The sequence below is a fragment of the Pogoniulus pusillus genome, chromosome 21, assembly GCF_015220805.1.
Source record: "Pogoniulus pusillus isolate bPogPus1 chromosome 21, bPogPus1.pri, whole genome shotgun sequence".
In the NCBI taxonomy this organism is placed as follows: domain Eukaryota; kingdom Metazoa; phylum Chordata; class Aves; order Piciformes; family Lybiidae; genus Pogoniulus; species Pogoniulus pusillus.
Genome location: NC_087284.1, coordinates 21,929,241 through 21,956,205, shown reverse-complemented (window position 1 = coordinate 21,956,205; position 26,965 = coordinate 21,929,241). Strand labels below are relative to the sequence as shown.

The 26,965-nt window shown below is 47.1% G+C and overlaps 1 protein-coding gene across 1 annotated transcript in view; it reads right to left on the bottom strand.

Moving 5' to 3' along the window:
* ADCY2 (adenylate cyclase 2) overlaps positions 1-26,965 on the bottom strand; it is a 126,701-nt gene that overhangs the window by 22,391 nt on the left and 77,345 nt on the right. Inside the window, exons 6-16 of the mRNA XM_064161222.1 lie at positions 25,989-26,100; positions 24,375-24,502; positions 22,958-23,116; positions 21,535-21,667; positions 20,967-21,143; positions 18,940-18,983; positions 18,301-18,381; positions 16,639-16,708; positions 12,490-12,587; positions 7,871-7,955; positions 3,183-3,320 (exon numbers count right to left, since the gene is read on the bottom strand). Of these exons, the coding sequence (XP_064017292.1) occupies positions 3,183-3,320; positions 7,871-7,955; positions 12,490-12,587; positions 16,639-16,708; positions 18,301-18,381; positions 18,940-18,983; positions 20,967-21,143; positions 21,535-21,667; positions 22,958-23,116; positions 24,375-24,502; positions 25,989-26,100 (1,225 nt within the window). The remainder of the gene's footprint in view (positions 1-3,182; positions 3,321-7,870; positions 7,956-12,489; positions 12,588-16,638; positions 16,709-18,300; positions 18,382-18,939; positions 18,984-20,966; positions 21,144-21,534; positions 21,668-22,957; positions 23,117-24,374; positions 24,503-25,988; positions 26,101-26,965) is intronic.

The window sequence follows — 26,965 nt, the reverse complement described above, 5'->3', positions numbered from 1 at the left end:
TGCCTCCTCTGCAGCTCCTCTTTCCCAGCACCCCCAGGGCCCTCTCTGCCTGCCTGCTCTCAGCCACTCTGGCCCCAGCCTGTAGCACTTCTTGTGGTTGTTGTGGCCAAAGTGTAGAACCCTGCACTTGGCCTCGTTCAGTCTCATCTCACTGGCCTCTGCCCACCCATGCAGCCTGTGAAGATACCTCTGCAGGGCTCTGCTACCTTCCAGCAGATCCACAGCTGCTGCTAGCTTGGTGTCAGCTGCAAATGTACTGATGCTGGACTCAATCCCCTGTTCCAGAACATTGATAACTATGTTGAAGAGGACTGGCTCAGCACTGATCATGCTCTCTTACCCTCTCTCTCCCACTGTGGATTGCTCTCTGGAATGTACTTTCCCATGTTCTGTTTAATGCAGGTCCATATTGCAAAAAGAGTCTCCCCTGCCTTTGATCATAGAATCAAGCAGGATGGGAGAGACCTCCAAGGTCATCCAGAGCAAGCTATCACCCAGCCCTATCCAGTCATCTAGAGCATGGTTGCCCTCCTCTAAACACAGCACCAGATCCAATGCTCAGCAGAAGCAGCATCTAACCACCCTCTCCATACAGCTAAGAGATACTTGTCCCTTACTCACACAGCTGATTTTTGTCTTCCCAGTCATTACTACACAGCTCTCAGAAGTGAAGACTAGACTCAGACATCTGCTGAAACAGCTCATTTGAAATAAAGTTGCCTCCTCACTCTTTTCTAACATCCTTTGACCATAAAGACTGTGATTTATTTGACATTTTGGTCTTCATTATGATTTATTAGGTGTGGGCTGGTTAGTCACTTTTCATCCCCATTAGACCTTAATGGCTGCATTTTGCCTGAAAGAGTTCATGGAAATAAAATGCAGTTAATGGACTCTGCCATTAAATCCATGTTGCTGGGAGATATAATAATGATCCTTCAGAGTCTCTCCCACAGTTTGCTATTAAGGAAATGCAAATTTCACAATCACAGTTAAAAGTCTTTTTTTTTTGCTATGAAGGTTTAGTTTCAAGGTGGGAATTGTGCTTAAAAATGATCATCTCATGAATACCATGGACCATGATTACCTGTAATAGTGCTGATAAGGCACCAAGACATTAAAGCACAGCCTATTAAGTCCTGCTGTAACATTCAGCCCACATTAAAAATGGACTTGAACCAGTAAAATAAACACTCTTTCCAAAAACTAGGAACTGAACAACTGCTTCTTGGCTACAGTGTCTGTTACTAGCTGAAGGCTGGCCATAACTTCTGCACTTTATAACAGCATGGCTGCATGAACTCCAAGTACACTTTGAAGTCCAAGGAGGTTGTTTCTTTAGATACACCTACAGAGTTCAAAATAAGAGAAGTCTCATCTGACCTACAGGAGTCAGACCTCACCTCAAGGGTGACCTCATTGCTGTCTACAGCTACCTGCAGGGAGGCTGTAGTCAGTTGGGGTTGGGCTCTGCTGCCAGGCAACTAGCAACAGAACAAGGGGACACAGTCTCAAGCTGTGCCCAGGGAGGTCTAGGCTGGATGTTAGGAGGAAGTTGTAGGCAGAGAGAGTGATTGGCACTGGAATGGGCTGCCCAGGGAGGTGGTGGAGTTGCTGTCCCTGGAAGTGTTCAAGCAAAGCCTGGATGAGGCACTTAGTGCCATGGTCTGGTTGACTGGCCAGGGCTGGGTGCTAGGTTGGGCTGGGTGAGCTTGGAGGTCTCCTCCAACCTGGTTGATTCTGTGATTCTATGATACATTTTCTAAGCCGTTCTATCTTTATTTTTGCCCCACATGATGCCAGAGAACCTTCACTTGGCTGAAGGTTATGCTTCATACAGGCACACTGTTTTCTGCTGATGACAAGAAAGGATGAAGAGTCAACAACTCTTGTTTCCATAGTGTGATGGTTTGGGTGTGACCTCCCCCCCAACTCTTATGAAAGCACCCAGACTATACTCAGCCAGCTGGAAATTAAGGAATGAAGCTTTATATTTACAGCTTGGCACAATATGCAAGCAGGCATTTACAATACGTACAGCCACAGGCAGAAATCATAGGATCATAGAATCAGCCAGGTTGGAGGGGACCTCTAAGCTCATCTAGTCCAACCTAGCACCCAGCCCTGGCCAAGCAACCAGACCATGGCACTGAGTGCCTCATCCAGGCTTAGCTCCAACACCTCCAGCCACGGTGACTCCACCACCTCCCTGGGCAGCCCATTCCAATGCCAATCACTCTCTCTGACAACAACTTCCTCCTCACATCCAGCCTAGACCTGCCCTGGCACACCTTCAGCCTCTGTCCCCTTCTTCTGTTGCTGGTTGCCTGACAGCAGAGCCCAACCCCACCTGGCTACAGCCTCCCTTCAGGTAGCTGCAGACAGCAATGAGGCCAAGATTGATAGGATTACATGGATATTTTTTTCCCTGTTGGAAAAGAAAACCACAGATTGAAAAACCCAAAGTAGAGATAAGCTCTAACAAATCTGCAGTTCAGTTTAAATGTAACTCTTTTTTATTCCCTTAATAGATCCCCTGAACAGATTCAATCATCTCTATGTGATTATAATTTTGCAGTCAGCAGGGGAGCAGCACAAATCTGCATGAAGCTGAGTTTTGCACAGTCTTCCACACGTAGAATCACAGAACCATAGACTCAACCAGGTTGGAAGAGACCTCTGTGAGGAGATCACAGGCTCACAGGTTGTCAGGGGTTGGAAGGGACCCAAGGAGATCATCCAGTCCAACCTCCCTGCCAGAGCAGGACAATCCTATCTAACACAGATCACAGAGCAACACACCCAGACAGGCCTGGAAAGGCTCCAGAGAGGGAGATGCTTCATTCTTTGAGCAGCACGCTGCTTTTTGAAGCAATTCACCAATGAGCAAGGGCTTTGACTAATTTAAATCTGGGACCTAAGTGTCTCCTATTGCTTATAAATTACATTTGTCTTAACTAAACTTAGCTGGGATGCTCTTGCTGAGCATCCTGTTCACAAAGCTCCCCACTACAGAATGTGTTCTCCGTTGCTCTGCTTTCTTTTGAGTCTGGCAATTACTTTCATCTGGGATCCTAGCAAAGCCATGGGCCATGAATTCAACATCTAAACAAACACTGAACAACAGCACCAAAACCTTAAAACAACAAGGAAACAAATGAAAACACCCTTCTCCCCCTTACCATGTTGAATACAGCCATGGTTAGTATTATAGCAGTGGTGGTCAATGTGAGAGTGATCCGTGGCCAAGGACGGTTTGCAATTATCCCAGATGACTTCAGGATCCACAACAATAAAGCTGAAGCCTTCTTGCTGCATTGCTGAGAGCAGAGAGTTAAGAAAAAGAGAGGAAACAAAAGCAGCTTTACCATAGTTAATTACTGTAAACAAGGGCAGCATCAAACAGGCTCAAGGCTGACAGCAACTTTAATCTTGAAACAGTCTACAGAAGTGTTAGCATAGAACTGTAGAATCAGGCAGGTGGGGAGAGAGCTCCAGGCTCCTCCAGTCCAGTCCTCCAAGCTCCTCCAGTCCAACCTAGCACCCAGCCCTGCCCAACCAACCAGACCATGGCACTAAGTGCCCCAGCCAGGCTTGGCTGCAACACCTCCAGCCACAGCCACTCCACCACCTCCCTGGGCAGCCCATTCCAATGCCAATCACTCTCTCTGACAACAACTTCCTAACAACATCCAGCCTAGACCTGCCCTGGCACAGCCTGAGATTGTGTCCCCTTCTTCTGTTGTTGGTTGCCTGACAGCAGAGCCCAACCCCACCTGGCTACAGCCTCCCTGCAGGCAGCTGCAGGCAGCAATCAGCTCTGCCCTGAGCCTCCTCTGCTGCAGGCTGCACCCCCCCAGCTCCCTCAGCCTCTCCTCACAGGGCTGTGCTCCAGGCCCCTCCCCAGCCTTGCTGCCCTTCTCTCAACACCTTCCAGCACCTCAACATCTCTCTTGAATTGAGGGCCCCAGAACTGGACACAGCACAGGCTGGATGTTAGGAGGAAGTTGCTGGCAGAGAGAGTGATTGGCACTGGAATGGGCTGCCCAAGGAGGTGGTGGAGTGGCCGTGGCTGGAGGTGTTGAAGCAAAGCCTGGATGAGGCACTCAGTGCCATGGTCTGGTTGGTTGGGCAGGGCTGGGTGCTAGGTTGGGCTGGGTGAGCTTGGAGCTCTCTTCCAACCTGGCTGATTCTATGGTTCTCTGAATTAACACTCATGTAGTGGTGGAAAACCAATAAAAACCCCTGACTCATTTAACCTGCTTCTGAGAACACACTGCAGTGGCCTCCACTCAGACATGTGTGGTGCCTTGAGGCACAAGAGGCTCTCACAAAGTAAACAACAATTTGTGACACATCTAATAAATATTAATTTTCCCTGGAACTTTAGCAGTGAGGAGGTAAAGTTGATTAGAAGCATCTTGTGCCCTTTCCAAATGTCAAATTCAGCTGTACTGAAGCCTCTGTGAAAAAAAAGGGAATGAAAAATGAAGGAACACAGCACAAGAGCATTTGCTTTTCATCAGCTTGTTTTCACAATATGTAATGCTATCAAAGATCAATTTATGTACTGTTTTCATCCCAGCCCTAGCAATCAGCAGAGAGGCAAGCACAGGAAATATCTGAAAGGCAAACTCAAGCACTGAGAACTATGAAAAACAGTCCTGAAATTAACACACTTAGTTCAGGTCCAAGAGCTACGACACAATCATAGAACCACAGAATCAACCAGGTTGGGAGAGACCTCCCAGCTCCTCCAGTCCAACCTAGCACTCAGCCCTGTCCAATCAACCAGACCATGGCACTAAGTGCCTCATCCTGTCTTAGAATCATAGAATCAAGCAGGTTGGAAGAGAGCTCCAAGATCCTCCAGTCCAACCTAGCACCCAGCCCTGTCCAGTCAACCAGACCATGGCACTAAGTGCCTCATCCAGGCTTTGCTTGAACACCTCCAGGGACAGCAACTCCACCACCTCCCTGGGCAGCCCATTCCAATGCCAATCACTCTCTCTGCCAACAGCTTCCTCCTAACATCCAGCCTAGACCTGCCCTGGCACAACTTGAGGCTGTGTCCCCTTGTTCTGTTGCTGGCTGCCTGGCAGCTGAGCCCAACCCCACCTGGCTACAGCCTCCCTTCAGGCAGCTGCAGACAGCCTGGATCACTGCCCTTGTTCCAGAAGGAGATTATTCAGCTGGGTGCTGGGAATGTATCAGCCCAGTTGCCTGTCTACTCTGCCTAAAATTAGTGAGCTGGGGAGCGTGGATCTATGGGAAATGAAGCCAGTCATGAAATAGTGCCTTGACTTACTCTTTGCCTTTGTTACAGCATACCTGGAGCTTTACCACAACCTCACCTACATTGTTGTGCAATTTCCTTGGCAGTAAAAAAGTCTCCTTCAAGGAGGCTTTGAAGGCTTGTCTGGATCACAGCATCACAGGATGTTAGGGGTTGGAAGGGACCCAAAGAGATCATCGAGTCCAACCTCCCTGCCAGAGCAGGACACTACTATTTAACACAGATCACAGAGGAACACATCATAGTATCATAGAATCAACCAGGTTGGAAGAGACCTCCAAGATCATCCAGTCCAACCTAGCACCCAGCCCTAGCCAGACAGGCCTGGAAAGGCTCCAGAGAAGGAGACTCCACAGCCTCTCTGGGCAGTCTGTGCCAGGGCTCTGGGACACTTAGAGTAAAAAAGTTCCCCCTTGTGTTGAGGTGGAACTCTGTGACCTGAGCTAGATTGTATGCTCCTGCTCTGGCAGGCAGGGTTGGACTTGATGATCTCTTTGGGTCTCTTCCCACCCCTGCCATCCTGGGGTCCTGTGATTTACAGCACATGGAAGACACTGGAAAAACAGCACTGCAAGTAGGTGTTTGATGGCATCAAAGTGGCAGAACTCCTCAACTCAGACTGGGGACATTTGCTTAGCAAAGCCTTTAACTGCAGAAAGATCTGTTTGAATTCCTCCTAAGTTATGCTGCAGATAAAAGCCCCAGGACAGTGCATATCTCAGGATTTTGTGGTACCATTTCACTGCTACCACTCCTCCCTAAAGAAAGCAAAGTGCAGGTTTCTCCTTCAAAGGCTGGGTTGGTTTCTTTGCTCCTTTGTTTGCTTTTGATCTGGTTTGTTTGTTGGTTTTAGCCATATTTGCTCACTTTATAGCAGTGCTCTGACTTCAGCTTTTTACACTCATGCCAATAACAAGAAGAAATCAAGTTTATGTGACCTTATATGTCAGAGCATATGTTTGCAGATAACACTAAGCTGGGGGTAGATGTGGCTGGGTTGGAGGGCAGAAGGGCTCTGCAGCAGGACCTTGACCGCCTGGACAGATGGGCAGAGTCCAAGGGGATGGGGTTCAATAGCTCCAAGTGCAGGGTGCTGCACTTTGGCCACAACAACCCCATGCAGAGATACAGGCTGGGGTTGGAGTGGCTGAGAGCAGCCAGACAGAGAGGGATCTGAGGGTGCTGATTGATACCCGCCTGAACATGAGCCAGCAGTGTGCCCAGGTGGCCAAGAGAGCCAGTGGCATCCTGGCCTGCATCAGGAATGGTGTGGCCAGCAGGAGCAGGGAGGTCATTCTGCCCCTGTACTCTGCACTGGTTAGACCACACCTCGAGTACTGTGTTCAGTTCTGGGCCCCCCAGTTTAGGAGGGACATTGAGATGCTTGAGCGTGTCCAGAGAAGGGCAACGAGGCTGGGGAGAGGCCTTGAGCACAGCCCTACGAGGAGAGGCTGAGGGAGCTGGGATTGGTTAGCCTGGAGAAGAGGAGGCTCAGGGCAGACCTTATTGCTGTCTACAACTACCTGAGGGGAGGTTGTGGCCAGGAGGAGGTTGCTCTCTTCTCTCAGGTGGCCAGCACCAGAACAAGAGGACATAGCCTCAGGCTGCACCAGGGGAAATTTAGGCTGGAGGTGAGGAGAAAGTTCTTCCCTGAGAGAGTCATTGGACACTGGAATGGGCTGCCCGGGGAGGTGGTGGAGTCGCCGTCCCTGCAGCTGTTCAAGGCAGGACTGGACGTGGCACTTGGTGCCATGGTCTGGCCTTGAGCTCTGTGCTAAAGGGTTGGACTTGATGATCTGTGAGGTCTCTTCCAACCTTGGTGATCCTGTGATGCTGTGATGCTGTGATGCTGTGATGCTGTGATACTGTGATACTGTGATGCTGTGATACATTATATGGGCACAGAGGAACCAGATGAAGTTCAGCAAGGACAAGTGCAGAGTCCTGCGTCTGGAGAGGAATAATAAACTGCACCAGTAGGGGCTGGGAGGTGATCTGCTGGAGAGCAGCCCTGTGCAGAGGGACCTGATTTAGTTAATTAGGAAGGTTAGGTGCTAGGTTGGACTTGATGATCTCAGAGGTCTTTTCCAACCTGTGATTCTGAGTACACTAACAGGCATTACAATGCTTCTGGAAAGCTCAGTAGGAGAACTAGAATTTCACTATAAAATCAACTGAAATGGCTCTTGTGGCATATGTTTTAGATTCAGAACATGGTTTTTTACACACTTAAATAAATACACAAATGCCCCAAGTCAAAGGACTTAGGAGTCACCTCCAGTCAGCACCACACAGCAAAAACTGCTGAAAGGAATCAATCAAACAATAATGCAAACTCTGAGAGGTTCCAGCCTCACAGGCAAAAGAGAACAGCAGTGCAGGTCCAGGCAGTCACTACAATGCAATTTGTTTGTGTTTCAGATAAATGAGGACACTTTACAGCACGTTAGCATGGACAAAAGAGAAGCCTGAGCAGGCAACCCTTTGCCACTCAGCTGTTCCTCTGCAAAAGCAGAGTGACTTTGCACAATCTGAACAGGTTCGTTAGAAAGAAACGGTTCCTTTTATACCTACCAAAAGCTGTCCAGCAAAGCAGATAAACAAAATGAAGGAAAGCAAGAGAAATGCAGCCCCAAATGAAATTCCAAGAATAGATGTTCTAGAACAAAAGGAGAAGGTGCATTAATTCCTCTGTTACACAGCTGCAGCATGATCTTTCTTGGCACATAGCAGCACAACATAAAAGTTGCCAGGTGTAAGTTGCCACTTCCAAACATCAGCACTGTGGAACAACAATTCTAATCCCTATGTGTGCTGGTTTGAGCCTGGCTGGGATATTTTGGTGAGGAGAATTAGATGCTAGGCTGTGAAAAGGAAACAGTGGTGATGGCTGCTGCTCTCATAGGCTTGCTGAGATGGCTAAAAACCAGAACACAAACACAGACAACACAGTGGCTGTGTGTCTCTGGCTGCCTGCACTTTTCTCCCTAACCTGCTGTCTGTGTAACTAATCCTTCTGCTTCCTAACCCTCCCTGGACAACCCTCCAAACTCACCTTGCACATAAAGCAAAGTCTGGGGTAAGGGAGAGGGGTGGAAGGGAGGTGGAAGGGTGGTTGGGAGCCCCTCCTGGGGACTCAGGTTTCTGGGAGGGCTGCTGTGCTCCTGTATCACTTTTTACCTTGTCTATTTCTGTCTGTAGCTGTAGAGATTGTAAATACCTGCTTGTGCTAAGCTGTAAATAGAAAGCTTCATCCTTAATTTCCAGCTTGGCTGAGTCTAGTCTGGGTGACTTCATTAGAGCTGTGGGGGCAGGTAACATCCTGCTAGAACGACAGGGTTTTTTTCCCCTGCTGTTTCCTCAGCTCAGGAATGCCTGAACTGGCTTTGTCAATTACAAATCATTAAATGGCAAAGGGCATCAAGGGCAGCACTGTTTTGTTCTGCTTTTACTGTAGAAAGGCTGTGTTAAACAAGATCCTGACTGCTTTACTTTGGTGCTGCTGATTCTATAATCGTTGAAGAGTTTCAAAGACATGGCAAATAAACTCCTCAGCAGTGCACGGTCCCTGCCAAAGGTAGGAAGCACATCTGCATGGGACAGTGATGTCCAGCTCCCTGTGTCCTGCAGCTGGAACCTGTGCTAGCTGTGATGGTGCTTTTCAGCCAGAAGAGCCCTGTTTTATGAGTGGATAGCACTGTGATCTGTGCTAGACTGTGTGGTCCTGCTCTGGCAGGGGGGCTGGACTCGATGATCTCCTTGGGTCCCTTCCAACCTCTAACACTCTGTGTGTCCAGGGGTACCCCAAATTCCTTTCTTCTCCCTCCCACTCCATGGGTTTGAATGGGAGGAGGCACTAAAACTGCTTCCCCCTGCTTCCCTGTGGGCCTGAAGGGGGGCAGCATAAGCTGCCTTTCTGCACATGTGCTGAGCCATGTGGCAGCCTGAGCTGGAATCAGGCCGGTGGTTGGCTGGGTGTTCACACCCACTATAAACAGTAAATGGACACTTTGTGTAGAAAAGGATGAACAGAGCAAGGGCTCCTGCCTTGAGAGTTCCCATCTGGAGAGTCCCCTGCCACTGCGAAGGGCAGGTTCCTGCCATGACTGCACTGTCCCTGCTTTTGGCTGCCTGCTTTTGGCTGGCTCCTGCCTTTTTGCATGGCTTTCAGTTTTATCTTGTCCCCACTTCTGGATAGTTCTCCCCACTTGGCACCATTCTGTGCAAACCTGCAGGCTTGGCAAGCCCTGGGGTCCTTTGAGAGTCAGTGGCAGCATCTGGACCGCTCTCTCCCAGACCATATCAGCAGCCAACTTCCTGGCTGCCTCCTGGACTGGGGCCACTGGCAGTTTTGGCTCTGCCCTGCCACTGTGAAGGCAGCGTTGTTCCACACCCATCCCACTCAGGAAGAAGTGCTGGAGCCATTTCTGAGTGTGGCAGCTCTGCCACTCGCCTCAGGGCTTCTGTGGCGTGGAGCTCTATGATTGGATATTGCCTGCAGCGTCAGAAAGCTGCTCCTGCAGAGGAATCCAGCCAGGGATCACTGCTGCATCAGTAAGACCTGCTGTTCCCTTCATCTCCTGCTCAGCCTGACTGATGGTGGGGGAAAGCTGTGTTCGTAGCTTAGCTCTTTCTACTTCTTGACTTCCTACACCTCTAACTGTATCTATAATATCCTTTTGGAGGAAATCCCCGAGCTAGCTCAATCTGTCAATAAACTGAACTGGTTTTTGTACATAGTTTGGGGGCAGGGTCCCAGGAAAAGAAAATAGTTCTATTTTTTATAATTCCTGACTTGGCCACATCAATTCCCTGCCTCCATGGCACTGTGGAGGGATTAAACACCTCTGAAAACTCCACTTTGCATCAGATTTGACTGGTGGGCCTGGAGACTCTGAAGTAATGGAGGGCAGGGTAGGATGGAAAAACTAAACACCACGAAGAAAAGAAAGAGCAGGCATTAAATGAAGAAGAAAATCAAGGATAACCTATACTCTTTCTGAAATCATTCTTGCTCCATGCTGCACCTCATCCTTTTCTTGTGTATTGGAAAGAGGGAAGTCTTGTGGCAATAGCATCCCTGGATACTCAGTAAGCAGAACCTGGGATGCAGTAACAATCTCTGCATGCACTCGTTCCACAAAGGTGGCAATTGCTCAGTATGAATGCCACAGCAGAGAGCAATTGTTCCATCAGACATCACAGGAAAGCTGCTTAGCATGGCTGCCTAGGGAAAGATGCAGTGGGACCTAATTATACTTAATGAATGTCAAGAAGAGACCAGAAGCTTAGTTGTTTAAGCAAGAGAATTAGAGGCCAACATGAAGCCCCTCACCTGATCTGCTTTAGCTGCAGAGTTGACAATTTCACAGAGGTAAAAATACCTCCTTTGAGCACCAGCCCCTATCTTATCAAACCTTGGATGCTAGAAATACTGCTATGAGCTTTTAGAATGAGCTTTTATAGGCCTTGCCTTTCCCCCAAACCTATAATAGATGTTTCATTTTAAGCTAGCCCTGCCATAATGTGTTGTGGAGCCTCCTTCAAGGCCTGTCTGGATGTGTTCCTCTGTGAGCTGTGCTAGATTGTGTGGTCCTGCTTTGGCAGGGGGGTTGGACTGGATGATCTCCTTGTGTCCCTTCCAGCCCCTAGCATCCTGTGATCCTGTGAATGCAATTAACAGGCTTATTTTTCACTGTGCTAGTTTGAGCCTAGCTGGGACATTTTGGTGAGAAGAATTAGATGCTAGGCTGTGAAAAGGAACCAGTGGTGATGGCTGCTGCACTCATAGGCTTCTGAGATGGATTCAAACAAGAACATAAACATAGATACTGGAGTTGCTCTCCAGCTTTTAGGCTGCACTTCTCTCTCTAACCTGACTAATCCTTCTGCTTCCTACCTCCCCTGGCCAACCCTCCAAACTCACCCTGAGCATAAGGCAAAGTCTGGGATAAGGTAGAGGGGTGGGGAGAAGGTGGAAGGGTGGTTGGGAGCCCCTCCTGGGGACTCAGGTTTCTGGGAGGGCTGTTGTGTTTCTGCATTACTTTTTAGCTTGTCTTTTTCTGTCTCTAGCTGTATCTATGGTAACTATCTGCTTGTGTCTTGTGCTAAGCTGTAAATATAAAGCTTCATTCCTTAATTTCCAGCTCATTTGAGTCGAATTTGGGTGATTTTCTTAAACGTGGGGGAATTGGCTAACACCCAAACCATCTGTGCTAGTTTGAGGCTAGCTAGAATGTTTTAGTGAGAAGAATTAGATCACAGGCTGTGAAAGGGAAACAGTGGTGATGTCTGCTGCACTCATAGGCTTGCTGAGAGGTGTAAGAACAAGAATCCAAACACAGATAACACATTCAGGCACTGCCTGGGCTTTGAGCTGCATTTCTCTCTAACCTCACCTTCATGATTAATCACCTTGCTTCCTAACCCCCTGGCTGACCCTCCATTCTTCCTTGGCACACAAGGCAACGTCTGGGGTAAGGCAGAGGGGTGGCAGAAGGTGGCAGGGTGGTTGGCAGCCCCTCCTGGGCACTCTGGCTTCTGGCAGGGCTGTTGTGTTTCTGTATTACCTTTAACCTGTATATAGCTGTATCTATTGTAGAGCTCTACTTGCACATTGTGCTAAGCTGTAAATATAAAGCTTCATTCCTTAACTTCCAGCTGGTTGAGTCCAGTCTGGGTGATTTCAGAAAACTGGGGGCTGGGTAACACCCAAACCATCACACATGTGTAATTCTATTACTAATGTATATTGATTCTGACTCACAGGTTATGGCAGGGCTAACTTAAAATGAAACATCTATTATAGGCTTGGGGTTCATAAGAGTGGGGACACACACACACACAGAGGTAACACCCAAACCATCACACATGTGTACTTCTATTACTAATGTATACTGATTCTGACTCACAGGTGTATGGCAGGGCTAACTTAAAATGAAACATCTATTATAGGCTTGGGGCTCATAAGAGTGGAGGGGGGGGCAGGTGACACCCAAACCATCACAGTTTAGAACCAGAAACAAATGCAACTTAAGAAATCAGCTGAAACTCTCAATCTTCTCTGTTCAATTTGACTTCCATGAACTGACCACGGAAGTGCAACACTTCCAACTGCTTTTACTTACACAGTTTTAAACCCACATGAAAGAACAAACACAGAGGGAAAGGAGCACACACCAAATATCACTTACTTTGGCAACACCAGAATCTGCACCACAAAAATGCAGAAGAATATGAGACAGGCACAAGTCACATAGTACTTAAATGCAGGCAGAGTAGTTGCTCTGTACTGGAAGGAGAAAAAGCAAATGTTAAAAACACAATTCCCAAAGCAGCTGAACTATGACCCAACCCCAGCTGTGGCTTAAGGTCACAGGTATGTAAGGAGGTCTTTAGCAACAGTGAATTTCCTGTGGTTCAGTGGTACCACATCCACTCATGCAGGGCTAGAGGTTATCAGGCACAGTACTGAACTGGTTTACTTCTTGAAGCACAATTTAAGTTAGCCTTGTAAAGTTGTTTTGTCTTGTCCCTCTACAGAACAGGTCTAACTCTATCTATGTATAGGAAGTCTTTAGCAACAGGAAGTTTCCTGTTGTTCAGTGGCTACCACATCCACTCATGCAGGGCTAGAGGTTATCTGGCACAGTATTGAACTGGTTTTCCTCTTGAAGCACAGTTTAAGCAGCCATGTAAAGTTGTTTTGTCTTGCTCCTCTACAGAACAGGTCTAACTTTATCTATCTATAGGAACTCTTTAGCAACAGTAGATTTCTTGTTCAGTGGCTACCACATCGACTCATGCAGGGCTAGAGGTTATCAGGCATAGTATTCAGTTGGTTTTCCTCTTGAAGCACAGTTTAAGTTAGCCATGGAAAATGGTTTTGCTTGCTCCTCTGCAGAACAGGACTACCTCTATCTATGTATAGGAAGTCTTTACTACTCATGCAGGACTAGAGGTTATCAGGCACAGTATTGAACTTGTTTTCCTCTTGAAGCACAGTTTAAGCTAGCCATGGAAAATGGTTTGTCTTGCTCCTCTGCAGAACAGGACTGTACCTATCTATAGGAACTCTTTAGCAACAGTGAATTTCCTGTTCAGTGGCTACCACATCTACCCATGCAGGGCTAGAGGTTATCAGGCACAGTATGAACTGGTTTTCTTCTTGAAGCACAGTTCAAGCAGCCATGGGAAATGGTTTTGCTTTGCTCCTCTGCAGAACAGGACTATATCTATGTATAGGAAGTCTTTACCACTCATGCAGGACTAGAGGTTATCAGGCACAGTATTGAACTGGTTTTCCTCTTAAAGCACAGTTTAAGTTAGCCATGGAAAATGGTTTTGTCTTGCTCCTCTGCAGAACAGGACTGTACCTATCTATAGGAACTCTTTAGCAACAGTGAATTTCCTGTTCAGTGGCTACCACATCTACTCATGCAGGGCTAGAGGTTATCAGGCACAGTATTGAACTGGTTTTCTTCTTGAAGCACAGTTTAAGTTAGCCTTGTAAAATGGTTTTGCCCTGCTCCTCTGCAGAGCAGGACTAGCTCAAACTCAGGATAAAAAAGTTTAAGTTAAAAAAAAAACCAAAACCCCCAACAAACATGCAAAAATGTTTTGAAAAATGCTTCCAGTAACTTTGGACCTTCCTCTGCTGTTACCTCCAACCACTTCTAAATTAGCTTCAGTGTTATCACACCTCTGCAGACATCTCCCAGTGAAGTCAGGCAACTCACTCCTTAGCTTAAATAATGATTTTGTTTTATTTCCTTCCTATACTTTCAGGTCCTAAGGCACCTGAAAAGTTTCTGTTGAAATCAAAAGCAGGCTTCTTACTGAGTTCTTTGAAATCAAAGCTGGACTGGTGAACTATTAACAAGAAATACATTACAAGACCCAATCTGACCAGAACAAGTAGTTCTTTGCCATTCTGTAGCATTCTACACTCTTAAAAGTGATTAGATTTCTACAGGGAGCACCTACACAGCCAAATAACTCAGCTCCCTGATTTTCTCCCAAGCCCTGATTCCTTGATTGTCCAAAGTGCACATAAAATGGTTTTCTCTGTGCTCTGAGGCACCTTTGGTCCACACCTTTGGTGTACCTCTGAAACATTACAGAAGAGACCACACCAGAGCTATATTCTCCCTTATGGCATCCTCTAAACAGCCTCAAGAAGCAGGGAAGCTTTTCTCACCCCAATGCATTGCCAAGGGCATAAACCCATGCCTTTGGCAGTTGGCCATGGGAACACTGCTCTGCTGAGCTCTGAAAGAATCTGAGCATTACTTCAGATGCTTTAAATTGAAAGAAAGCTATGAAAATAATGAAGTATTTCCTTCACCACCACATAAGGAGAGGCTGAGGCAGTTGGGGCTGTTCAGCCTGGAGAGGAGAAGGCTCCCAGGTGACCCTCTTGTGGCCTTTCAGTATCGTAAGGGGGACTACAAGAAAGGTGGGGAGGGACTTTTTAGGCTGTCAGGGAGTGACAGGACTGGGGGGAATGGAGCAAAGCTGGAAATGGATAGATTCATGCTGGAATCATTAGATGGTGAGGGCCTGGAATGGGCTGCCCAGGGAGGTGCTGGAGTCGCCATCCCTGGAGGTGTTGCAGCCAAGCCTGGATGAGGCACTTAGTGCCATGGTCTGCTTCATTGGCCAGGGCTGGGTGCTAGGTTGGACTGGATGAGCTTGGAGGTCTCTTCCAACCTGGTTGATTCTATGATTCTATGATTCATTGATGTGTTGTGGATGATGCTGAGGGGCTGGGAACAACCTCTCTGAGAGACCTGGGGCTACTTATCCTGGAGAAGAGCAGCCTGAAGAGTGATCTTCTCAGTCCTCAGCAAGATCTAAAGTGGGGGGGGCAAGAGGATGGGGCCAGGCACAAAGTGGAAGCTGGGTATTCCATCTGAGGAGGAGGACAGACTTTGCTCTGAGGGTGCTGGAGCCCTGGAGCACGCTGCCCAGAGAGGTTGTGCAGTCCCCTGAGGAGAGATTCCAAACCCACCTGGCCATTGTGATGCTGTGCAATCTGCTCAGAGCGACTCTGTTTTAGAGAGGAGATGATCGTGTTTAAAAAAAGCCTGGCTGAGGCACTCAGTGCCATGGTCTGGTTGACTGGACAGGGCTGGGTGCTAGGTTGGACTGGAGGAGCTTGGAGGTCTCTTCCAACCTGCTTGATCCTATGATTCTAGTCATGAGAACACTTAAGTGTGTTATATCCAAGTCAGCTAGGCATTCTTAAACCCCATTTCTGATTCCCAGGAATGTCTGTGAGCATCCTGTGCACATGAAGTAACCTCCCATGCACGTGACACCATGACAAGACTGTCATGACTGCATCTGGAACATCTGAGACGTGGCAAAAGGTGGAAAAAATAAACCCTTGGAGTCTGATAAATGCCTTTGAGGATGCAGGTGATGGAATTTAGCAGTTCTTTGTCCCACTTACATCACATTTGCACTACCAAACCTCCTCCCCCTTTTGCTAAGACCAGGAAAATGTCAAGAAATTAGAATCATAGAATCACAGAGTGGTTTAGGTTGGAAGAGACAGTATCACAGTATCACAGTATCACAGTATCATCAGGGTTGGAAAAGACCTCACAGATCATCAAGTCCAACCCTTTACCACAGAGCTCAAGGCCAGACCATGGCACCAAGTGGATCATCCAGTTCTAAGCCCCCACCATAAGCAGGGACACCTCCCACTAGAACAGGTTGCTCAAGGCCTCATCCAAACTGGCCTTGAACACCTCCAGGAAGGGAGCAGCCACAACCTCCCTGGGCAACCTGTGCCAGTGTCTCACCACCCTCACTGCAAACAACTTCCTAACATCCAGCTTAAATGTCCCCTCTGCCACTTTAAACCCATTACCCCTTGTCCTGGCATTACAAGGTCTTGTCAAGAGTCCCTCTCCAGCCTTCCTGTAGGTCCCCTTCAGATACTGGAAGGCCTCTATAAAGTCTTCTGAAAGCCTTCTCCAGGCTGCAGAGCCTCAACTCTTGTAGCCTGCCCTCATAGCAGAGCTGCTGCAGCCTTCTCAGCATCTTTGTGGCCTCCTCTGGACTGGCTCAAACAGTTCCATGTCCTGCTTGTGTTGGAGGCTCCAGAACTTGAGTTCAAGTGAACTACAGAGCCCTACAAACAGGAAAGGACTCTTGGGCATCACATTGATAAAATGCCCTCTTTACATGTGCTGAAATAAGGTTTGAGCACTTCTTGCAGGACAGGGACAGTGAGCACAGCTCTGTGGAACAAAAGCAAGGGATAAAAGCCTCACTTAGGAAGAGGCAAAGAAAGAATCAGCCCTGAACCTGCAGTGAAAATAACTTACCTCTTTTTCCAGAGTCTTATTATAGAAAAGAAGTGATATTCTTTGAATGTCCTCAGATTTCAGCCACTGCCTGGAAGAGAAAGGAACACTGTAGCTGACACATGAACCACAGAATGGTTCAGGTTGGAAGGGACCTCAAAAATCATCCAGTTCCAACCCCCTGCCATAGGCAGGGACACCTCCCACTAGAACTGTCTTTTTCTACTACTGAAATGCAGTAAAATCAGAAAGTCACTTAAAATAAAGCAAGTTCTTGTGTATTGCAATGTATATGGTGAGGTGTACTGACAGTAAAAGAGACAACAGCAAACACCCCTTTCCTTTCAATGCCATTTGTCATCATACACACGAAACAGAGAGTCAGGTGCACCATTTTTCCTGTGTGTCATTGCTAAGGACAATCAAAGAAGAGACAGATCATTCTTACACTGCTGTTCCAGTCCTCCAAAGTGTATCAGGTGTGCAGATGAGAACCTGAGAGCAGTCCTTCTCAAGACACCTTTAAGCAGCACACTGTTGCACTATGCAAGAGGGGTGGATAAGTTACAAACGATCACCTCCTCTTCTGAACAAAACTGTACCAAACATCATTAAATGAGGTGGAAAAGAACAAAACTGTACCAAACATCATTAAATGAGGTGGAGTAACTTTCCCTTGCAGATGTGTTAGTCTCTCAACCATGAGCCTGTACACTAGAGGTAGATTAGTGATCACAGAATCAACTAGGTTAGAAAAGACCTCCAAGCTCCTCCAGCCCAACCTAGCACCCAGCCCTGCCCAACCAACCAGACCATGGCACTAAGTGCCTCAGCCAGGCTTGGCTTCAACACCTCCAGGGACAGTGACTCCACCACCTCCCTGGGCAGCCCATTCCAATGCCAATCACTCTCTCTGACAACAACTTCCTAACAACATCCAGCCTAGACCTGCCCTGGCACAGCTTCAGCCTCTGTCCCCTTCTTCTGTCCCTGCCTGCCTGGAAGCAGAGCCCAACCCCACCTGGCTGCAGCCTCCCTGCAGGCAGCTGCAGACAGCAATGAGCTCTGCCCTGAGCCTCCTCTGCTGCAGGCTGCACCCCCCCAGCTCCCTCAGCCTCTCCTCACAGGGCTCTGCTCCAGGGCCATCAGTACCACCTCTAGGTCTTTCTAGGACACAGGAAACATTAAGGCCACGTTGCCTCCCCAGAGCATTTCAATATGCCACCAAGCTTATCCTTCCTTAAGAAATCACCCAACTACTTAAACCAAAGACACCAAACCATGACTACAGGGAAGCTGTGAAGTATCAACTTTCACATAATTCAGATTCCTGAGTAAGCTGTCACTTAAGTCTTACTTCTCTGCTCTCAGATGAGATAATCCTGAGGAGCTATGGCTATGAGTGCACAGACATGAAGGCTTACAGAGCAAATATCCTTTTGCCATGAAAGTCAGGATGAGCCAAACCCTTTTCATATGATTCACAAGCATTGTCATATCCCACACATCAGGAATGCCCCTGTGCAGCCTATCTTCACAAGGTGCAGTGTTTCCTGCCCCAGTAATGGTGACATCTTTGCTGTTTTCAGACTTCTCTGTGCATGTAGGAATAATAAACAATAGCCTCTGCTGCAGATCTATGTCAAAGCTGAAGGAAGGAGACAACAGAGGATAAAAACATACTTCTGAGCATTGATTCCATCAATGGCCTGGATCATCCTCTCATTCAGTTCCTCCTCAAATCTTCTTTTCTGTGACTTTGTTCTGAAATGAAAAATGTGAGAAGATACTTTGTAAGGTTATTACACTTTCACTAAACATGAAGAATGGGATGAGAGCTGGCATCAGCTTGGGAGGATAATAACCCTTTAACATTCCTGCTGCCACAGCAGCCCCACGTTGGGCACCAAGATAAGGATGGGATGGTTTGGGTATTACCTGCCCCCCCCTCCACTTAAGAAAAATCACCCAAACTCATCCAGCCTCTTCTTGAACACCTCCAGGGATGGTGACTCCACCACCTCCCTGGGCAGCCCATTCCAATGCCAATCACTCTCTCTGCCAACAGCTTCCTCCTAACACGTACCAAACATCATTAAATGAGCTGGAGTCATTTTCCCCTGCAGCTGTGTTAGTCTCTTAACCATGAGGCTGTACCCTAGAGGTAGACCAGTGATCATAGAATCAACTGGGCTGTAAAAGACCTCCAAGCTCGTGGTCCACCCATTAAACCCATGTTTCAGCAGCTTGGAGACCAGGCTGTGGTGCAGGACTGTGCCAAAGGCCTTGCATGTGTAAGATTCTGAAAATGGATTTCTTTACCTTTCTCTGCAACGCTGAAAATGATACTGCCCCATTGGAACATCCTAAAATGAAAGAAAAACACCTCTCAGCTAGGAGTTTGATGACATCAACTTGTTCTAAAGATAGTCTTGAGAACAGAGTCAAGTAAGGAGAAGAAAAGGTTTCAATACAAAGAGTTTTAGCATTAGATCAAAACTGTCTGAAAGAAGAATCCAGCCAAGAGTGAAAGTGGAGTAGTCAGGGTCTATCATCATAAACACTGACTAAACTGATCCATCATTATAAACACTGAATAAACACAAACTGAACTATCATTATAAGCACTACATGAACTGATCTATCATTACAAACACTACATGAACTGATCTATCAATATAAACACTACATGAACTGATCTATCAATATAAACACTACATGAACTGACCTATCATTATAAACTCTACATGATCTATCAATATAAACACTACATGAACTGATCTATCATTACAAACACTACATGAACTGACCTATCATTATAAACACTACATGAACTGACCTATCATTATAAACTCTACATGAACTGATCTATCATTATAAACACTACATGAACTGACCTATCATTACAAACACTACATGAACTGATCTATCAATATAAACACTACATGAACTGATCTATCATTACAAACACTACATGAACTGACCTATCATTATAAACTCTACATGATCTATCAATATAAACACTACATGAACTGACCTATCAATATAAACACTACATGAACTGACCTATCATTATAAACTCTACATGATCTATCAATATAAACACTGCATGAACTGACCTATCAATATAAACACAACATGAACTGATCTATCATTATAAACTCTACATGATCTATCATTATAAACACTACATGAACTGACCTATCAGTATAAACACTACATGAACTGATCTATCATTATAAACACTGAATAAACACAAACTGATCTAGCATAAACACTAAATAGAACTCTCACAACTGTCTGAAGAATGTCTTGCTTTACTAGAATGTCACTGCTTCAAAGCCACCACTGTTTTAATGTAACCCAAACTCCTACCAGCTTCATCAGCTAACGAACAATGTTAAGTGCTTTTGAGGAAAACCTCCAGATGGGAGAGGTGACAGACAGGCAGTAAAGAGTGAGGGCTGGGGACTGCCTGAACACACCACAATCCACCTTTGGATGCACTGTGTTTACTGAACAAGAAGGCTTAGGTGGCTCAATCCTATGTCCTCACATTGTAACAGAAGAAAACCCTGAATGCCAGCGTTGAAAACTGTTAGAGTTGATCTTTGTGTTTGCACTTTTTGGAACCAGAAGGTAATGCAACATAGGAGCTGTGGGTGCACAGTGTCTTACTAACAGAGGTGAAATAGTGTTAGCAAAACTAGAAGTAGTGTCTGTTTCATGTAAGAGATGTAACATTGCACTACAGCTCTTGAAGCTTAGGCCACAGCTGAGGAGTGGATTGTGCACCATCAAAAGCAGATGGTGCAGTGAGTATAGATTTGGTTCCCCTGAGGATTCTTCTAATGATACCACATCAGGTAATAGAAGGATATTCCAACTTCACAGCCTTTGCTCCAGGTCTGGTCATGTTCCAAATGGAGATTGTGGCTAAATACCCAATAAATGTCAGGGAATGTCTCTGGATCTTAGGTGTTCCTTCCCAAAGGCATCTTTCCACAAGGTGAACAGCAGCCACTAGATGTGCTGTGACTGGGGCTCAAGACTATTAGTGTATTTTAATAAGTATGTAGGTCTCCTTATGACTCAGAGATGCACTTCCAGCAAGACATGGCTCCTTACAGTCTAATCTACAGCTCCCATGCCAGTGGAAGGGCTCCCAGCAGCTTCACTGAGTTCCAGACCTGCACAAAGGTGTGTACCTTCATCTCTGAGAAATTAGCAAGCATTTAGTAGCGAGCATCTATCTTCTTCCATCACAAACAAGCAGGTACTTAGCAGTGAGCACCTTTTTCCTCTCAAATATTGCTAAATTGTAGGAAATTACATAAGTAGGCCCCTACTGTTGTGCTAATCTTGCCGTTTTCAGTGGTCATGCTGTCCCTGTGGTGCAAGTGTGCAAATGGCTTGGCTGCTCCCCAAGATTCCAGGTACCGGGTCATGCGGACAGAAGCTCTCATTTTGGCCCCATCAAGAGTGTGTCGAGGTCTAATGTGGTGCTGAGGGCTTCTCTTCTCTCCCTGGTTGACAGAGGATAAGAAGTCATATCAGCCTCGGTGTTCATTACCTTTTGAAGCAGTAATGCATCATCTGGGACCAAACATCTGCATGCTCTGGAGCTTGAAAAACGAAGAGACGCTAAGAACCTGCGGTTCATAATGACACTGCTGGGAAACATTAGAGACTCATTTCTAAAGGGCAGGAAAGATTTGCAAGGCAAACATTATACATCTGTAGGCAGCAGTTACATCTTTTATCTCTCTATATATATGGTAGTGTATATATATATGGTATTTTGTGTATATATATATATGTATATATATATATGGGGTAGTGAATAACTCAATAAAGTGGTCAGTGGTCCTGCTCAGAAACAACTATGACTGTCCACAGAATAAAAGTGCTACTCACCTTAGGATTGATTACAAAGTAAGTCTTAACATTATGCTCTTTCAGGTAAGGGTCCCTCACATCTCCGTCCCCATCTTCCACTTTGTAAGCTCCATTCAAATGTGCTAAGGTGACTGAGGTGATGTGAACACGGCTGCAATGAGATTTTAAAGCAATGACAGAATCACAAAAAGTAATCAAATGCATAATATTAACCCCTTTTTTTTACTTGCTGTTGGATATATTCTTTTCTAGGCTCCTATCTCTTCATTTACAGCCCCTCTAATCTTGTTTTTAGCAGTCACAATAAGCATAGATCTAAAGGTCTCCATCCACCCCAAAAGTACTCTTTGAGGCACAGGGAAAACTGAGTGCCTGGTTTCTGTCTTTCATTTTTTTCAGGACAGCACAAAGAATTAGTTCAGGCTTCTCTGTGAAAGCTGAGTATAAAGATGATCATAGCATGTTGGAGCCTCACGTCCTTTGGGAATCATAGAATCACAGAATCAACCAAGTTGGAAGACAGCTCCAAGCTCACCCAGCCCAACCTAGCACCCAGCCCTAGCCAGTCAACCAGACCATGGCACTAAGTGCCTCAGCCAGGCTTTTCCTGAACACCTCCAGGGACAGTGCCTCCACCACCTCCCTGGGCAGCCCATTCCAATGCCAATCACTCTCTCTGCCAGGAACTTCCTCCTAACATCCAGCCTAGACCTCCCCCAGAACAACTTGAGATTGTGTCCCTTTGTTCTGTTGCTGGCTGCCTGGGAGAAGAAGCCACCCCCCACCTGGCTACAACCTCCCTTCAGGTAGTTGTAGACAGCAATGAGCTCTGCCCTGAGCCTCCTCTTCTATAGGCTGCACACCCCCAGCTCCCTCAGCCTCTCCTCACAGGGTTTGTGTTCCAGGCCCCTCACCAGCTTTGTTGCCCTTCTCTGGACACCTTCCAGCACCTCAACATCTCTCTTGAATTGAGGAGCCCAGAACTGGACACAGAGCCATTGGAATGGGCTGCCCAAGGAGGTGGTGCAGTCACCATCCCTGGAGGTGTTCAAGAAACGTCTGGCTGAGGCACTTAGTGCCATGGTCTGGTTGATTGGCTAGGGCTGGGTGCTAGGTTGGACTGGATGAGCTTGGAGGTCTCTCCCAACTTGCCTGAGTCTATGATTCTATGATTCTATGCATGTCTCCATGGCACAAAAATCTACATATCATATCATATCATAGAATCATATCATATCATATCATAGAATCAACCAGGTTGGAAGAGACCTCCAAGATCATCCAGTCCAACCTAGCACCCAGCCCTAACCAATCAACCAGACCATGGCACTAAGTGCCTCATCCAGTCTTTTCTTGAAGACCCCCAGGGACGGTGCCTCCACCACCTCCCTGGGCAGCCCATTCCAATGGGAAATCCAAGATCAACAGAGTAGCCTCTTACCCTGGCACCCCTCCAGCTTCCATGTGGTTAGCCAGAGTCACATCATGCGACCACACATCATACTGCCACTTCTGCAGGCCGATGACTCCGCACAGCACGTTCCCGGAGTGCACTCCCACGCGCATATTGATATCCACTCCAGTCGCATCTCTCACCTTCCTGTCGTGGAGGGAGAAAGCAGCAAGGTGGTCATACACTGAACAGGACCTTTAGGTGGGTTTTTTTCCACTTTACCAATCAAAATAGCACTCTGAGGCATCTCAGTTATGGAGGGGCAGCTGCTGCTGACCACCACCGAACTCCACGCTCAGAAGGAGCCAGAATCTCTGGCCTCTCACAATGCTGCATGGCTCTGGTAGGTGGCAGCACCGTGACTGCAAAAAACCAAAGCTTCCTCATCCTAAGTGATATCTATTAGGACATTTACCATCTTGTAATCACAGAACAGTGAGGTCAGAAGCGGCATCTGGAGACCGCTGAGTCCAAGTGCTGCTCAAAACGAGTCCAGCTAGAGAAGGCTGCTTGGGGCTGTAACGGTCAAGGATGGAGATTGCACAACCTCCCTGGGCAACCTGTGCTCACTGTTGAGTTACCCTCACAACCAAAACAGTGACTCCTGATGCCCAGAGGGAACCTCCTCTATTTAAGGTTGAGCCCATCATCCCTGCCCTTCTCACTGGGCACCACTGAAGACCCTTGCTCCATCTTCTTTGCAGTTTCCCTTCAGGTACTTAAAAACATTGATGAGTTTCTCCCCCCTCAGCTTTCTCTTCTCCAGGTTGAACAGTCCAAGCTCTCTCAGCCTTTCTTCATATAAGTAATGCTCTAGGCCCTTTATATATATATATGTGTATATATATATATGTATATATGTATATATATATATGTATATATATATAAATATAGGTGAGGGTTGCTCTCTTCTCTCAGGTGGCCAGCACCAGAACGAGAGGACACAGCCTCAGGCTGTGCCAGGGGAAATTTAGGCTGGAGGTGAGGAGAAAGTTCTTCCCTGAGAGAGTCATTGGGCACTGGAATGGGCTGCCCGGGGAGGTGGTGGAGTCGCCGTCCCTGGAGCTGTTCAAGGCAGGACTGGACGTGGCACTTGGTGCCATGGTCTGGCCTTGAGCTCTGTGGTAAAGGGTGGGACTTGATGATCTATGAGGTCTCTTCCAACCTTAGTGATACTGTGATACTGTGATAATCTTTATGATAGAGTAATGAGACAGGTCTGGCACAACCCAACACCTCAACACATTTCTTTGCTGAGGCTGAGATCAAGATGAACCATGCTGGACCCTGTAGTGAAACACACTGACTACTGCAGGTCTGCACGTTTCAACCAGCAAGCACAGCCACAGGCAGACAAGAGACAGAATTTACACAGCTGAATATGTAATAAACTGTTGGCACTTACTTAATGGCTTCACACATGTCCAGTCCCATTTTCACACAGTTCTTGGCATGATTTTGCAGTGATATAGGTAGCCCAGAAACACAGTAATAGCAATCCCCTAGGATTTTAATCCTCATGCATTCATTTTCCTGGAGGAAGAAGATGAGATGGTCACTTTCAACTGGAACTACACAAATGCAGCATTGCTACTACAGAGATTGACTTAGATGGTATTAGAAAAATTGCTCTACTTAATTCCACTACTTCTTTCTGTAGACAAGGACTGGGCCTGCTAAAAGAGAAGTGCTGTCAGCAGCTTTTATACAGATTCCTCCATCTGTTACACTCCTCAATGCACACAACCAAGGAAGTAGGATTGCTGCAAAGCATTTTTCTGCAGTGCTGTTCACACCTCAGATTACAGAACTAAATGGAAGTATCATGTATGAAATCTAAATAAACTAGTTTTGCTTGAAATAGGAGATCCAAAGATCCAGACTCCCATATTGACATCTCTGAAGACAGACTGTGCAATGGTCTCTGAAACTAGCAATTGTAATCTCATTTCTGTCTTTTGTACTCTAAGACAATGCAAATTATTGTCTTTAACTGATCCCAGACAATAGTGTTGGAAATCATAGAATCAGGCAGGGTTGGAAGGGACCACAAGGAGCAGCCAGTGCCAACCCCCTGCCATGCCCAGGGACACCCTACCCTAGAGCAGGCTGCACACAGCCTCAGTCAGCCTGGCCTCAAACACCTCCAGCCATGGGGCCTCAACCACCTCCCTGGGCAACCCCTGCCAGCCTCTCACCACTCTCCTGCTCAACAACTTCCTTCTCACCTCCACTCTCACTCTCCCCACCTCCAGCTTTGCTCCATTCCCCCAGTCCTGTCACTCCCTGATAGCCTAAAAAGTCCCTCCCCAGCTCTTTTGTAGCCCCCTTCAGATACTGAAAGGCAACAAGGTGCCCTGGGAGCCTCCTCTATGATTCTATGAATCTAAATGATTTTTAGAGAGAAAAAAAATGCAATGCATCAGTTCTCTGTCTTGATTTTCTTCATCTTTGTTATTGCAAAAAGTCTGCTTAAAGAGCTGGCCATCAGCCATTAAGCTTTATGAGCTGTTTTGTTTGGTCCTTGCTGACCAAATGACTCTTGGGTTTCCCATGGTGTCATAGAATCATAGAATCATAGAATCAACCAGGTTGGAAGAGAACTCCAAGATCATCCAGTCCAACCTAGCACCCAGCCCTAGCCAATCAACCAGACCATGGCACTAAGTGCCTTATCCAGGCTTTTCTTCAACACCTCCAGGCACAGTGACTCCACCACCTCCCTGGGCAGCCCATTCCAATGCCAATCACTCTCTCTGCCAACAGCTTCCTCCTAACATCCAGCCTAGACCTGCCCTGGCACACCTTGAGACAGTGTGCCCTTGCTGCACCAGCAGAAAGACACTGCTGCACTCAGACCTGAGACATGAGGGGTTTTTTTTCACCTTTCAAAACTGATCTTCCTGCCACAGCCTCAGCAATGCTGTCTGAAGGTAGAAGAGCCTCTGAGATGAAAAGACAAGACGTCCAAGGTGGCTGCCTTAGTGACCCTGAGCGCAGCAGCCCAGCAGAGACCCACCTTTGCTATCTGATCGAACTTGCCGAACAGCTCGTTCAGCATGTGCACCAGCTCCCCTGGAGAGCAGTCACTGGCCAGGCGCGTGAACCCCACGATGTCGGCGTACAGGATGCTGCAAGAGAGACAGAAACAGCAGCTCGGTCACAGCTCCCTTCTGCAGCACTCAAGATTTCCCAATGCACACACATGAAGTGAAGGTAGGCATTCTGCCCTTCCCAGAGGTACGCCACATCAAACAGCCTCTGCTGAACGGAGAGGGCGAGTCAGAGAGCCACGGAACCTCAGGGGCTGGAAGGGACCTCCAGACATCATCTTCTCATAGGATCATAGAATCAGCCAGGTTGGAAGAGACCTCCAAGATCAGCCAGTCCAAACCAGCACCCAGCCCTAGCCAAGCAACCAGACCATGGCACTAAGTGCCTCATCCAGGCTTGGCTTCAACACCTCCAGCAACAGACTCCACCACCTCCCTGAGCAGCCCATTCCAATGCCAATCACTCTCTCTGCCAGCAACTTCCTCCTAACATCCAGCCTGTATAGCACAACTTGAGACTCTGTCCCCTTGTTCTATTGCTGGTTGCCTGGCAGAAGAGACTGATCCCCACCTGGCTGCAACTTCTCTTCAGGTAGCTGTAGACAGCAATGAGATTAGCCCTGAGCCTCCTCTTCTTGAGGCTAAACAATCCCAGCTCCCTCAGCCTCTCCTCATAGAGAGTCCAACCCCTCTGCAGGGCAGGATGAGTAAATTTATAGGTAAACCCACATTAGGTTTGCAGATGACACTAAGCTAGGAGCAGGTATGGAGCTGCTGGAGGGTAGCAGAGCCCTGCAGAGGGACCTGGCCAGGCTGCATGGGTGGGCAGAGGCCAATGGGATGAGGTTTAATAAAGCTAAGTTCAGCATTCTACACTTTGGCCACAACAACCCCAAGCAACACTACAGGCTGGGGACAGAGTGGCTGAGAGCAGCCAGGCAGA